Source organism: Molothrus ater, chromosome 3, assembly GCF_012460135.2.
Source record: "Molothrus ater isolate BHLD 08-10-18 breed brown headed cowbird chromosome 3, BPBGC_Mater_1.1, whole genome shotgun sequence".
NCBI classification, from domain to species: Eukaryota; Metazoa; Chordata; class Aves; order Passeriformes; family Icteridae; genus Molothrus; species Molothrus ater.
The window spans coordinates 28,127,413-28,143,766 of record NC_050480.2 but is presented as its reverse complement, the minus strand read 5'-3'; the positions used below and the strand labels follow the sequence as shown (position 1 = coordinate 28,143,766).

Genomic DNA, 16,354 nt, shown 5'->3' with positions numbered 1-16,354 from the left:
TGGCTGGTTTGCTTTTTGGTTTGCTTTTTTGTTTGTTTGTTTTGTTTTGTTTTGTTTTTTACTTCTACATTTATTTGCCTATGGAATACTTAAAATTATTTTATGGGAGGTTAATATTTTCCTCCCCACATATTTCCTCATGTTTTACTAGAAAGATATTTTGGCAGTTTAAATCAAGATAAAGTTTAAATTAAACTTAAATTTAAACAGTTAGTTTAAATTAAACTAACTCCACTATCTTGAAACTCTCCTGAAATTAAACTGATTTGACTATCTTCAAACTGTTTCCTAAAATCAAGGCCTAATAAGGATGATTACTCCCACAGTGTCTGGGGTTGCTAATCCTGTGTGGAAGCATTGCTGTCTTTGTAGGGCGCCCTGCAGATACCGGTGTGCCTCTGCACAGCTGTGCTTAAAGGAGACCTATTGTTACAAACCCCTAAAACATGAAATATTTGAAAATTACAAAGTGATTTTCCACTAACACACTTATTCCTGTATCTTTGCATGGAATTTTGAGCCAAAACAAAGGGGGAGGAAGTCCTTAACTGGGAACTACCAAATTTAGCAATAAGAACCAAATGAACTTGAATCAGATAGCAGGGCTTGCCTGGCTAGGTGTAAGTTAGGCTTTTGGTGCTGACTAGATAGCACTGCAAAGCTACTTGGGTTGAAAATATAGGAGAAGAACAAGAAAAAGCACACTGTGCCCCAGAGCTTAGGGTCTAGATCTCCAACTCTGTTACTTAATCTGTCCTCTGGTAACTGAGCGTTTCCGCAGTCTTGTCACAAAGAAAGACTAGATGTTACCCTAAGCCAAAGGAAAACATATAGAGAGAATCATGGTAGTGGTGCTTGTCTCTTCCTTTCTTCTTCCCCTCTGCCTTCCCCACAAACCCCCCCAAGGCTGTCTGATGTGGTTTGCACACTTCAGGCAAAGTCATGGGGAACTGCTAAGATGCTGCCCCACTGTAGCTCCTTCCTCCCAGCCATGTGCAGAATGGCTGAGCTCAGCCAGTGTTTAACAACGGCAGGAGGTGTAAGCTAACACATTTTAATTTGCATTCCCTGTAGGTTGACAGTGCACTCTTAATTCCAGTGATTCAGACTGCAGTTTCATAATAGGCTTAAGCCAATCCATGGTTATGCTACTGCTGAAAGGCTCAGTCCCCACTCATGTTTTTATCCTTGTCTCCTGTTCCCACGCCCTCCCCTACATCAGATTTAGCACTTGTGTGGCCAAGCAGTGAGGCAGATCAGTTCTGTGATCCTTCTGACGACTGGGCCGGCCAACACTGAGCAAGAAACAATAGTTTCCACCCAGATCAGCAAGTTGCTGTATTACCACATGATAGCTAGTCCACAGCAAATGAGAAAGAGGTTAGAAACACTCCTTTCAGCATGATCTTGGATCAGCTTGAGCCAACTGTGAAACCTCACCCTCAGTCAACACCAGGCAATTCATTAACTCAGTTGTGTATCCAAGCCTTAATACTCTGGCTCCTTGTTCACACAGGGAAAGCTGCCTGTTCCACTCTTCCCCCCATACCCTGTGGGCTGGCTCTGGAGGAATGAGGGAATGATCACGCTTCCTTTCTGCATCTTTACCAGACTCTGTTGTGGGAAGCTGTGGGAAGGAGCAATCCCTGACTTTCTTGCATTTATGTTGTGAGGTACTTGCACAGCCTTGAACGGGGAAAGTTTCTTGCTCACTTACTCAAGTTGAACAAGGCCATCACATCATCTGGTCCTTCACATGTCCTGAGAACTTAAAAGGTAACCAAACCACACCCAGTGTAGACTATCAGTTAGGAAACATCAAAACCAAAGCATACCACACAATGCTTCACATCAGCCATCAGGAATTTTTACCCACTTCCTGACAGATTTCCTGATGGGTCATTAACAGCGATTAATCAGCCTGACCGTTAACCCCCTGCATTCCTGAGAGATTAATCTCAGTACAAGGCCTCCTGCAAGCAATTTCTTTCCTTTCTGAAACATCCTACTACATTAAGTTATGCACTGTTTCTAAAAAGATCAGTGACAAGCATTACAGATGCATGAATTCCCCTGAAATGTTTGGTTTGTGGTGAATGTTGGAAATAAAACATACAACGTTCACAACTCTGCAATTTTTAATTTGTATGTCATCTAAAAAGCACAGATCAAAGTGTCTGCTTTACATTTCAAAGCCCATACACAGCACCAACTTTGAAGGCAGGTAATAGTGCTCTCATTTCACATGATGGGAAATTAACCCAACTTAAGATCAAGGATGTTGAGAACACCCACTTTGAGACATCTGTGGGCTGAATCCAAAGCTCCAGATCTTTCATAGGCTAACAGGAATCACATGAGCTACCCATCCTTTGAAAGTGAGGCACAGCTAGGGAACCCTAAAACTGAGATATGCAAAATAATTAAGTGGACCTCCACAGCTCTGCTGGACTCTCAATCAGGATCAGAACAGAGGAGCTCCCATCTCACTGTTTACGAGAAAAATACTGCAAGGTGTCTGGGAGGTGATGGCTTTCTCTTATTACACACTGAAGTCTGGGAAAGATCGCAGGAGAGCTACATTCTCCTGGATAATAATATTCCAGTATGCTGTTCAGCACTGGGGAACAAAGTTATTCTGTGTAGTAGACTGTTAGTCTAACCCCAGAAAGCCAACAAAGTGTTCACCCACAGGGAGCACTCTGTTTTCTGAATAATCGAAACAATTCAGATGATGCTCATATAAACTCCTTTCAACTCCAGATAGCATTTATGAGAAGTGACAAATTTATTTCTTTCTTACACAATGGAGTAAGAGCACAGAAGCAGGAATTCCATATACCACTCTGAAAACAAGGGATCCATGTTGCTGAACCTGTGAGATTCCTGTCAACCAAACAATTCACCAGTACCCTGATTCCTACACTACCAGGGCAATAGATATTTTGGCATGGAATTTTTCAATTTGGGATACACTTCATGTAAATTTTCTGTTTAAGATTGAATTAACTTTTGCCCTCATTATCTGCTTCTTCCCTGGTTCTACACCTGAGCTTTGATCTGTGACCTCTTTTCATTTGATCTGGAAGTTGATACCTCGCTTCGGAACTCAGAAACAGCAGAAAAAAACCCTCCACACATTTTTCCCCTCCCTGCAGTGCATATCAAAAACGTATGATATACAAAATGCAGTACTGGAAAATCCTCATTACATTTCATCTGAACACAAAACTCTCCAGTGGCAGTCTTGCGAAGTTATAAACCACAATGTGTCGACAACAGGGAAGCACGCAGACATCACCACTAATAGACAGAAGATGGACTTTCAGTTGCACATGCTACAGGAGCTGTATCCACCTCTCCCGAAATTTGAACTTGCACAGAATCAAGAGTCGTGGTTGAAGCCTGGTGCTAAATATAGCAGCTCCTTAGAAGGTTGATTTGTACTTCTCAAACTGGTTTATCAAGCCTCAACAACATGCAGCTACTCTCCTACTCTAATCAAAAGCTTCACTTATCTCATTTCCTTGAGCAGTACTTCACTCCTTTCATTATTCATGTCACACTTGTGCCAAATTGTGCTTTCGTCCCAACAAAGCTCATGCTTCTGTGTTAATTCACAAATATCATTTAATGATGAAATGAAACTAAAGCTCTTCCCAAAATACATCACAGTATTTTGATAGTACACTGGAAAGGTTTCCCTCCCCAGCCGGAGACAACTGTCCAAATTGTCACTAACTGTGCCACGCAGTGTCACATATGAGGCTGACATGGCTTCAGGACCCCATAATCTAACAGTTAAGTAAGAAGAAGGGAGTATCTGTGCTGGACAATTTTACTAGCCACATGTGGGTTTTTTCTCTCAGCCTGAAAATGCCAAAGGACTCTTAGTGATCCCATCTAATCTGACGAGAAGCACTTGGAATGACACAACTGCCATCTCGCCTGGAATTGATCAAAAAAACATTCTTTTTTTTGCACGAAAGCTCCATATGCTCGAATGCCTCTTTCAAAACCACAGCATCTAGCCTTTGTTGGCTGGCCACTGCTTCTGCCTACCTCTGAACTACACATCCTGGAAGGGAAGAAAAACCACCAAACTTCAGGAGGTTTTTTGTCTGAGCTCTCCCCAGCTTTGTCCCCTTGCCAGCTCCCTGCATTCTTTTTCCAACTGAGTTTGTGTAATCGTTTTGATGACTACCCGAGCTGTATCTCCTCTCCTGAATTTCAGTTAGATGTGACTTACAAGCCAGAACTGCTGTTCTGCTCAACAGTATTGCTCTCTGCTACCCACTCATTCTCTTGTCCTTAACCTGTGGGGCAGGAGTGCAGAAAACAGGGCTCCCACACCTCACTCACGGTCTTAAGCGGTAGGTGACCACCAAGGTACTGCTTCTGACAGAAAGGCGTTCTCTGTGAGATTCCCTGTAAAATAGATCTTTCCAAGCAACACATTGCCTACCTAATGATTTCAGTAACAAAATCACATATACCAGCAATGAGGCACAAGCTTCCAGAGAATTTCCTCACCTTTTCCCCTGTATTTCTGTATCTCTTTGTGCTTTGAAATGAATTTTAAAAATATTCCTTACAGACATTTGGGCAGCTGACAAACATCATGGTTAGAATTTGGGAATCTGCTTTTCTACAGATGACTTTCTCTAGAATAGCTGGGTTTATGTCTGTATGTCTACTTTTGAACATACAGACATTAAAAAAAACCCTGAGAAAAGTGGCAAAATAAGTGCACTCAACTGTAAACTTGCTATTAAAGACATTCCTATAGGTTACTGCTATAAATCACCAAAACTTACAGTTTTAGTTTCCTTCAATTTTTCTTATGAAAGTTGTAAAATATATTCTGTCTGTGGGACAGGATATTAAAGATTAACTCTTTTATTCTTGATAAGAAATACAACTTCTGGCATTTTCTGCGGTTACAATTTGCAAAAGCAAGAAGCCTGATTTCCCCACTATTCTCATTTCTCTGTTCTTGTTCTTTTGAAAACCCAATTATGCAATATCACCAATCTAACTCAAAACTTTCTGGTTTCTGTAGTGACAAAAAAAATTACTTGAAATTGAAAACTCTGTTGGGTGAAATAATGAAATCTGATATTGTTAAATATCATCATTACTGTGATTGGCATTTCAGGGCAACTAGGCTGGCAAGGGGTTCCAGAGCCAGGTTTGCCTTCCCTCTCACCATAGCCAGAACTGATGTGAAGAAATTGAGAAGAGTAAGTTATGTTCCACAATAGCCTAGATGATACTTGGTTCTGCAGAGAACACTTTTAAAGAAGAAAGGGAGGCATATAACATTTGTTAGCTAACCATGAAGAGGAAAAAAATGATGAGGGGTTTGGCCAAGAATATGCTGCACTATTACACAGCGGATTGCATTTGCAACTTCCTACAGCTCAGGCCAGAAAAAGATACTTGGGAAGGTGACGCTCTGGATGTGCCAGAAGTGCCAGCTTCCACTAGCTATTTTTAACTGCAGGAATTGCATTAGAAAGGATGACTGCACACAGTTGGTCTTCCTTCCTCTTCATCCTTTCTGCAACTCAGATATCCCAGATATCCTATCTACCATTACAACTGGCACTCCTCGTGTGCACTGGCAGCCCAGGATCTGCTCCAACACGGGGTGAGCTACATAACAGGACTGAGCATCTTCTTGGAGGACACCCTGAGCTGGACTCATCATAAAGTCAAGAGGAGGAGAGCAAATCAAAAAAGGGATGCAGCATGTTTTGCTGTAATGATTTTGACTTGTGTTGCATTCCATGGCTTAGCCCAAGAGAAGCAATAAAAGTAATTTCCTGCTCTGCTCTCAACCTGCATAAATTATACCATTGTTTCATTTACTAAAGCATCCCAGAAGTGAGATGGCACAAAGATATTTCTGAACTCAGCCTCTCTAGACCTCACCCAAATGTATTCTTAGGTGCAGATGTTGGATGTGTTATCATTCCCATGTTCTCTCACAGAGAAAACACTCAAATTGCTACTCATACACTGCCAGCATCCCTACCTTTCTATTCCAGAACAATAGAAACTGGGGTTAATTTCCAAACTGGAATGTTTCTCAGTATGCAGCAGTGGAGCCAAAGCACCTGCTCTCATAGCATACTTTCATAAACTCCCTACAGCCTCTTCAAGAAGCATCCAATGCAAAGCAACTCTGCATTGCTAAGTACTTTCTTCTTCATGTGGATATTCACAATGATGTCCAGTTCTAAAAATGAGACAGCTGATAGCCTCACAAAAATTTTCCTCCAGTCCTATTTTTTTTAAGATGGGCATAGAGAACAAATCATGCTTAAACAAGGGAAACAGGTTCACTTGCCACTGAAGAGCCAGTGTCTGCATATTTTGTTCTCTATCTACAGAACAGCATTCTGAATAGTACTTTCCTTATGTTGTAAGCAATTTAAGGTGCTTAGCAACTTTTTGTCTATGTATATGTGTATATGGAATAAAGCTGTAGGACACAATGGGACACAATGCCATGACTCATTAATGATCATGTGTAGCAAAACCAAACAACTCTTGGTATCACTAAAGTAGTTTTACTGAGTTTTTTGATGACAGGCACACTACAATCTTAGAAGGGGCTTAAAAACTAAATATTGGCTTTAATCTTTTTTTTTATAAGACATCTTCATTAAGTACCCCTTGTAATTTAATGCAATTTGTGGCAAATGCTAATACTGCTTTGGGCGCACTTCTCCCTGTCAGCTGTATCTCTGTTAAATTATGCATTTCCATCTGGAAAGAAACTGTACAGGACTGTAGGCTCTCTTCCACTTAGAGTCAGGAATGGAAAGGGATTTAATTAGATGCTCCGTGGTTGAGAAAAGGACTAGAGCAAAGCCTGGGTGGTCCATGGAATCTTCCACTAGAAAACAAGACTGCAAATTGTTCTGTACAAGCCTGCTTCTGTTTGCTCATTTTGTTTACATTGTTTGTTCTTACAGATTAAAATAGACAGTTACTAGGCAGATAAACAGTGTTTCCTTCCACGACAATGTTGTCCAGAAGTTAAGAGAGCAGCATGGGACAATATATGCCTGTGCTTCATTTTTGGCTGCACTACTCCAACTCCCTATATGACTTGGAGCAGAACAATTTTAGTCTGTGCTTCAGTGCACCCAGTCACCAACATTTTTGTTCCACTCTTCCAGTTTGTACAAGGGGGATAATATAGCTTTCTGCTCTCCAAGGGGAAAGAGGGTGCATCCAGCTTGCTCCACATTTTCTCCGTTGACTGCCAATGCAGAGGGATGCCACTCTTGCAATCCCTCCTGTCACTGGATACCTGTATTCTCTTAGGCCACTGACCAAGCCTTAACAGACTGAAGTGTCTTTAGAAGGCCTGAATCAGAAGCAGAAACTCATGAGGAACTAAGCAAGTCCCATCTAGACTTTACTATGAGTCAACTCACATGCAGTCATTTCAGTCATGTGCCCTTTCACAGTTCAGCTGAACTTCAAACATAATAGATGCAGCTTTATTTAGGCTTACAGTGCTGATCACTGAGTGGAGTGCCTGGCAGATTAACTTATTCCTCATGGTTTTTCTGTTCCAAGATTCAATGGATTCCATATTTGTAAAAAAGGCAATGCAGAAGGCTAAGTCAGAAAGTGGGCTATGACTGGAACTGAACTTATTTAATAACCTATTTGGGTTGCATGTTAAAGAAAGGAAGCTATTATGCTCTCGTTTTGTGGGATGTTAATGGGAACTCTGAGCATAATTACTCTGTGTTGATGTGTCTGAATAAACTCCACTGATAAATAAGATGTTTGCCCAGCAGTAACTTCTCTTTCCTTGAAAATGAGAGGGAAGATGGGAAAAAGGAAAAAAAAAGAAGAACTGAAAATGAAGAAAGAGAAAAAAAAGAGAAAAAAAGATAAAAGAAAACAAAAAAGGAGAAGAAAAAGGAAAAGGAAAGAAAAAGAAGAAAAAGAAAAGAAAAAGAAGAAAAGAAAAAGAAAAAGAAAAAGAAAAAGAAAAAGAAAAAGAAAAAGAAAAAGAAAAAGAAAAAGAAAAAGAAAAAGAAAAAGAAAAAGAAAAAGAAAAAGAAAAAGAAAAAGAAAAAGAAAAAGAAAAGAAAAAAAGAGGAAAGGAAACGAAAAAGAAAGGATACATTTTAGGGTTAAGGAAAAAAGAAAATAGAAAACCACAAAGGTTTACTCCTTGCTACATCCTTGGGTAGGAAAAGGTTAAACAGTCAACATTTTTCTTTTCTTAGCAAGTTAGAGAACTGTACATCAGACACATTGTCTGCCAAATGCTTCATTTACTACCAGCTGCATTTTTACTTTGTTGAGAGATAACTGAAATAAAATCACTGTTCTTTGTGCAAACAGCATGCTAAATAATGCACGGCTACAAGATTATTAAATAGCAAAGGCATTTGATAATATTAGAGTCAACCACAAGTCCCACTTCTGCTGATGCACAGAATTTTGAGTAATTAGTCATTGCACAGAGTGTTGTATTTATATCCCCTTGAGCCTCAGACGTTAGGCCACAAAGTCAGGAGACAAAGAATTGCTGTTATTAGGAGGACTGTTTTGGATTTATTTATATTCTAAGGCTTTATTTCAGTGTCCACTCCTCTGGCTCAGGCTTCCTCCAAACCAGAAGATACAGCTAAGTCAGAGAATTTTAGTGTAAACCATATTTTTACAGACAAGACCTCTCAACTTCAAGCAGAAGCACTTCAATGAGTTTGCAAAGCCCCCAAAGAAGCACAATTGGCCTGAGGTTATACGAAAAGCCTGGGAAAAAGGCCTCCCAGGTTCTGTTCTGATCTCTAACAGACTTCTCATGGCTTATATGCAACACATTAATAGCAGCTCCAATTTATGGACAGATAAATTGGGATACAAAGAAGACACGTAACTCTTCCAAGGATTTACAGCAAGTCTTTTGCAGAGCCCTGGAACTCTTAATCAGTCCTTTGTTAAAATTGCTAAACCACACTGTCTTCTTTAGACCACAATTGCTGCACAGGCCTGAATACTGTGACATATCTAAAATTATACAGCTATACACTTATATGAGGCTTTATTAAAATAAAGGTTGTGTAACATCTTCAGAGTTCAATACAAAGCTGCCCAGTGAGCAATTTACTGTTTAAAGACAGCCTTCATAATTCTCTCTCCTAATAGAAGAGACAGATCTAATAAATTGTATTAAGAAATCTGAGGGAAACAATAGGATTTGAACAGAAAACATCTGATGACACTTCATACTGTAGCAATGAGCTTTTCTTTTGCAGAACTGACATGAAAAAATAATGGTAACATTTTTGATCATGACAAATAGTATGTATCATATCTCTGAGAATATTGCACAGAAAAGGACTATATAAAATAAATCATATGCTCATATCAAATTTCAGGCAGAGTAGATTAAATGTTGAATTTTATCCTTTCCCCTAAATGACTTTCATGTTTACAAGCATGGCACTTGAACCTGTGAGCTTCTCTTAGCAGGTTGTGCAATCACTGTATCCAAAAAGCACAAGCAGACAGGGAAAATGCTGGTAATATAAGAAATTACATGGTAAATGTTGGTGGTAATGGTGGTGATGGTAATGGTTGTGCTTAGAAATACTGCAAAGTTAAACATTCTACGTTCTCCATTATATTTAAAAGAGGGACTCTTGATTTGCTGTGATTACTGTGATTACTTGATTTGTTGTGCTTAGAAATACTGCAAAGTTAAACATTCTACGTTCTCCATTATATTTAAAAGAGGGACTCTTGATTTGCTGTGATTACTAGGGGCACTGTTGTGAAAAGTGATTGTAAATTTCCTTTTAAATATTGTGTGCTCAATTGCATCTATTTGCCTTTCAAGAAAATACATCTATGCCTAAGCCAGAGATGGAGATGCCTGATCTCCTGGCTGTGAGTGTGCTAATGCAGGACTTCTTGCACACAACAGTGGTATGTGTAAACCTAGAGGTCAGCTGATGAAGAGATAGTAAATAGAGCAGCTATATTATGCATTTAGAAGACCAGATGAGTCAAAAATTAGAAAGTCACCCTAACTGGTGCCAGTGTATGTTTGTCATCTTGATCCAAGTTGGGTTCTGGTGCAAACTAGAGGTTCTAGAAACTAACTCTAGATGACCTCCTCCCCAAAGTGATCTTCCTGCTGTAACCTAGAAATGGGGGGCCAGAAGAGGGGCAGCCCCGGCTTACTCAGAGACCCCCCCATTTTCCACTAATGCTGCTGCACAGGAGAGATTCTGCCAGTGCCAGCTCTCCAATTCGAGTCATGGAGACAGGACACACCACCTCCGGCTGCAAGGAGCAACCACAGAGCCACAGAGCAAATCCCAGAACCAGAGGGGACATTCCAGCCTGCCTTTGCCACTAACCACCAGACTGCCCCACCTCCAGAGGAGGCCTGGCATGGCTCTGAAGCCCAGATCCTGAGTAACCTGGAGCTCCAGACAGCCTGAATGCCCCTCTGAAGTGCACCTGCACATACTGAGCCTCAGGCAGGCCTCTGGCAGTACCTCAAGAACTTGACTTGGTTCCCAGCTGTCACTTGAAGTGCTCAGCTCCATACTATCCCATAGTGTTTTTTTCAAAATGGAAGGGAACTAATCTCACTGCTGGCCATATTCCAGCTTTGAGTAATTACATTCTTCTGACAAATTTTCCTTGGCAGTTTCAATAGAATATAATTAGTAAATGTAAATAGATGTAAATAGTGCTGTAAATTACACTTTGTGTGATTGTCAGAAGCAGGGGGGAGAGCAAGGGTGAAGGGGCAAAAAGAGCAGAGCTACATTCTCCAGTATGGATGATGATGTGGCCCTCTATCTCAACAGACCACGTATGTCTCTGCCAAGATGGCTTGTTCAGGGCTACTGCAGCAGCAGATGTCAAAATCCAGGATCATGGTGTGGTTCATCACACGGATCATCCCCTTCACCTCAAGTACAGTTCTGTCATGATGGAGTTTGGTCATGTCCCACAGCTGTTTGTGAGCAGCTGCTGTGCTCCACCTCAGCTGTGCTCCTGCTTCAGCAGGAGGCAAACTGCTTCACACACTCACAACTGCAAAATGTGTGTGTATGATATTATTGTTTTCTGTGGAATGCTTATCAGATTTGTGAATGATTTGTGAAACCTTCTGCTACCAACAGAAGAAGTGTCATATAAATGGAATTATATAATTATCCTTCACAGCTATTTTAATGTAGCTTCATGTACTAGTTTCACCTAGAGTGGAAATAGCTTCTTCCAAAAATAAACTAAATGCATATATTCAACTTAATATAGTCAAGTAAATTTAAAAGCAACTATTTAAAGTAATGAAAATAGAATATAATGTATAGCTATATTAGTACTTTATTATGTGTCAAATGTCTCATGTACGTCAACTGTTTCAAATACAAATTGACTTAGCTGGTGGGCTTAATCAGATCTTTCTGTCACAGAGAGAATTTGAGGATGATTTTTCAATAATTCACTTATTTTTCTGTTTATCCAAAATTTTCATATAGAAAGTAGATAGCAGGAACTAGTAAATTGAAGGGAAAGTTAATTTTCTTAGCAAAAGCTTATTTAGCTATAACAGGAGAAACAGATGTTTCAGCTTTACAATGCCATGTCTTGCAAAACTTCCCTCTGAACGACTATTCGTGCTCTACATGTTTTGGACTGTGTATGGAGAGCTCTGCTAACAGTCATGAGAAGCATTGCATACATTACTAAAGCCCACACTAAGATAATTAGTGCTAAAAAAAAAGAATCAACAAGCCTTTTTTCCCTCTTTATAGTATTGATTTAGTGTGGGTGAAAAATGCCAGATTTTCAATCTTGAAGATTCATGTTCCACCACAGAGTGGGAGATGGAGCCAGCTTTTCCCAGTGTTCTGCCAATAAGCACTCAGATTAACCACCTCAAGGGCAGGGATGAAGAGCCAGGCTCTACAGCCTATCAACCCTTAGTGTCTCTGATGAATCTGTGAACATGGAGAATGGGGAGCACACAAACTGGAAGAAGGAACTCAAATTCTTAATCATGTGGCTGTACCTACCCAAGTATTTTGTTGTTCAAAAATCCTAAAACTGCTGTGCAGAACAGAAATTACCAGAGGTCAGTAGTGAAGTTGCAGGGCTGCAGAGAGGACTCTGAGCAGTGGTAGCAGCCTTGGAAAATTTCTACAGTGAAAGGGGACTTTGAAACTAATTTTGCATCTTGCATGTGTATCTCCTAAATGGCAAACTCTGTTTTTTAATAAGGACTCTGTAGCCTTTTGCAAATTCTGCGATAGGGTACACGTGTCATTTAACTCTTTGTCTGGCAGTCACTTCACCTTCTGCAGATCTAAACAGTATCAATACAGATACAGGCACAAAACCCAATGTGATGGTGCCCAGTCCCTCGAGATGCTGAAGTCAGAGCAATTTAAAGTAGCAACTTTTTTTTAGTATCAAATGGCAGCCTAAGAGCATACACATGAACTCTGAATACCCTGTGGGTAGGTGGCTACTTGGTAAGCCACCTTACAAGTTTGATCCTTCCCCTGGGGAAGGATCTACTGTGGACACGTCTTGAAGAAAGTAACATGTCCTTCTGGAATATTTAATGCTTATTTTATTAACAGAGCAATCCAGGTTAGTTAAAGATTACATTATTTTGCTTAGTGTTTGTGAGGGTTGCTTTAAAACCACTTGCTTTCAGGCAAAGTGATAATCAGGCTAAGCACTGTAAGACTTTCATAATGGAAGGCCAACACATATTTTTTCATTCAGGCTGCAAGAATAAACCAAGCACAGCTGTTTTACTGAAAACAACCCACTGGTATTTAAGTAGATTAACAAAATTAACTGTGAAAATCCTCTGTTATGTGCAAGCCAATAACCTGTTGGCCACAAGGAGGCAGGGCAATGATTTAGTAAATTAAAAGGAACTGTTTTTATTTAAAATAAAATTATTATTTTTTTTAAAAGAGGCACATTACATTCGTTCAGACATGAAACTCTGAACTGCTAGGCAAGATAAAAAGCATTTCTCATCCACAGTGCGTGGTTTCAGTATTGCTGTTTTATTCCAAGAGCAGTATTCTTTATCTTTAAAATATCAATAGCTGATCTGGAAGCAATTTTCTTCTTTTGAAGAAGCAGATCACACATATTTCTTCAACATCACTTCTGTGTGATAGAGAAGAAGCTCTAACAGTAAGCTTTGATAGCAGCAGTGGATTTACCAACCCAGAGCAAGAAGCTATACTGCCAGGTTCACAAGGTGTTGCTCCCAAGCTAATAAACCCTGCTTCTGGACAGCTTTGGGAGCTCTGCCTTTCACTTCCTTGGCACTTCTAACTCTGGACTAAAAGCAAGCAGAGGCAGTTTGGCATCTGCAGTGCCCTACCAAGAACCTTATGCATGAACCAAGAACCTTAGTGATGTCTCCTTCCACCAGCTAGAAATTTAAGACATTCCAAAACCAGTACAAACCCAAGGTCAAGCTTCTAAATTACAAAGAGGCAAAATAGGAAAATAAAACCAAAGTATCTCTATTTCAGAGTTATGCAGAAAAAGATTATATTGACCAATGAAACAATGTTTTCCAGTATCAGAATATCAGAATAACAGTATCAGAATATCACAGTCCAAACCTATAAGTGATCTTCTGATTGAGATGAAGTGACTTTACTCTTAGCTCTGCTACTGCATGTTACTGACCTAGGTAATCTCAGCTCCCTCTGCCTCTGTTTCCTCATCCTTTAAGCAGTTGCCTTTCCTGTTTGTGAATCAGTATGAGGTCCATGGATAAAAAACATGCTACAAGAACTAGTTGTTATTAATGCAATTCAGATATGGAACATACCAGATGGTAAAATCTCCAGGATTTTAATGAACTATTGTAACAGAACATATGTAATATGACGTTATTATAACAGGCATTTAAATGTATAGTCAGTACATACAACGTGACCTGCTCTGCTCTCAGTAACTCCACTGGAATTATTTTGGATTTATGTCAGATAATACTAGGAACACAAAGTAGCCCCATATGTGCAATGTGGTAAGGTTTTCATAGCAATGATATCTTAACTATTGCCTGTCCTGTTTTTCTCTTTTGCTGGGGGGTATTGTATTTTGTGGTTTCAACAGAGCATGTTTTCTGCACTTAGTTCTGCACAGGAAGCAAAGAAGTATCCTAATGTCAAAGATTAAAATGCACCTGACCAAGTATCCCTTACCTAGCATCATAAAACAGTCATCATGAAACAGCAAGAACTTGTGGGTTTTTCCACTATATTCTATAAAAAACATGCCTTTAATCACCTTATGATAGATTTGGTAAGTAATTCATGCTTTGTCAGAAGAATTAAACATTCAGTTTCAGACTGTGAGTAGTATCTCCATTCTCTCACAGTGCTTGAGTTCTAGACAAGATGAACTAAATGAAAGGGCAAAGGTGAAAAACAAGACTGCAGCTCAATCCAGTGGCATCACAAACTACAGTCAGAGACAGGTACTTCAGTAAAGGAGGAACATGAGGACACCTTTAGTATAATCAGTTCTAGCTCATCTACAATACAGACTATGAAACTCAGGTGAATTGATATTTAATATATGAGACACTGTAAGCAGGATACCAATTTCACATCATAAATTAGCCTTTGTCCTAGTGCCCAAAGATTTGGCTGATTACTCACTGCTTTCCCCTAGTGCTCAAGCAGTCTTTTCCAAAGCAAGACAGTTAAACCACAAAAACGTACCGTAGTGTCCACAGCCCTGACCTTCCCAGCAGGAACGTGCTTTGGAATGCCTTCGTCTCCTGATATCATCATGCAGCCTTCTGCTCCAAGAGTAACAATTACGAGCTTACACCCTCTTCCTAACAGCATGCGTCCCACCTTTCCAGCATCTTCAAGGTTGCCAACTGGGATGCCCGTTAAAATTTCTGCCTGGAAAACAACCCACGCAAATGAAAATCATAATCTGACAGCATTCATTTTTGGACAACTGTTGCATTTGAAAACAGTACTTAGTATCTTTTAAAAATGTGTATTGTAGGATGATCATGAAACCACTTCCTACGCTGATCTTCAGCTGTGTCTTGCTCCTTGCTTGAAATCAGTGTGTACTTCAGGCACAGCAGACTAACAGAGAGCAGCCTAGGCAGAGAGACACAGGAGGTGTGGGGTCTGTTCCAGCTTCTACAGCTTACCTGCTATACAACCCTTAGTAAAATCACATTTCTCCCACATGCCTCTGTTTATTCATCCGTGAAATAGACACAGTGACACAGTCTTGGCAAAAGCATTTTGTGGTTTAATGTGAAAAAATGCTGCAAATCAACTCGGTCACTATTCCTGAGGGAAATTTATCACTAAGTGAGGAACTTTTAAAATACTTTTTAAAATTCTCAATGTTCAGCTAGCTAAAGATTTTCACAAGGGAAATCTCTTTCAGGAAAAAAAGTTGCTCAACTTCGACCACTCTGTTCAGTTTAAGATATATTTTTGGATGAGAATACCTAAAATTTATCTGAAGCCACCTTTGGACAAAGGCTCATTAAAAAATTATTATATATTTGTGTTACAGCCATGTCCATATGTCTCTGTCAACTGTGCTGGCTCTGTACAAATGCAGTTAAACTCTTCTTCTAACTGATGGTGAGCTTAAGTAAACTTCTCCCAGCTGGGTCTTAAAATTAATCTCTTCTAGTTCCACACAATTAAGAGCAAAACTTCACCAAAATCTGCAATGAAGACTTCAGAATCAAACAACATTTTCACCACTTCACATATTTTCTTGATGGCATTGTATTGCCATGTGTAATGTGCTTCTTCTCTTCTTTTTGGAAAGGAAAAGAATAAGAATGAAACAGGAAGGAAAGGAAGAGAAATTGTCTTTTCTCTGAAATAGCCTACCAGGCAGTTCTCCTGCATAATACTGTATGCCTTCAACTGTAAGTAAGCGGACACATTACATTTTGCTGTCTTCACTAAATTTTGTCCTGCTTGCCCATGAAAAGGGAAGCCTTACTGTAGTTTGCATTACAAGGCTGCATCTTGAAGAATGCAGCCTGAAGCATTTTCAGATACCTGCTTCATAGCCGAGCATAACTTCGACACTCCTAGGGCTTATTTTCAGTGGAAAACTTTCTTTGGAACCTATTCAGCAGCCACTCTCCTGACCTTTGCTGCATGGGCAGCTCAGCTTCTTGGGAAACAGCTGCTGAAACATTTCAAACTACCTTCCTCGGCATGACCGGAGCTCGAATTCGGCGCTCGCGGTTCTCGATGTAACAAACTGCAGCGGCCGAACGCGAGTTCGGGGGAGCGCAGGC

General features: G+C 40.0%; 1 protein-coding gene across 1 annotated transcript in view; it reads right to left on the bottom strand.

Annotated features, from left to right (window-relative positions):
• Positions 1–16,354, bottom strand: part of RBKS (ribokinase) — a 72,425-nt gene that overhangs the window by 7,090 nt on the left and 48,981 nt on the right. The window contains exon 7 of the mRNA XM_036380935.1: positions 14,778–14,966. Within this exon, the coding sequence (XP_036236828.1) occupies positions 14,778–14,966 (189 nt within the window). The remainder of the gene's footprint in view (positions 1–14,777; positions 14,967–16,354) is intronic.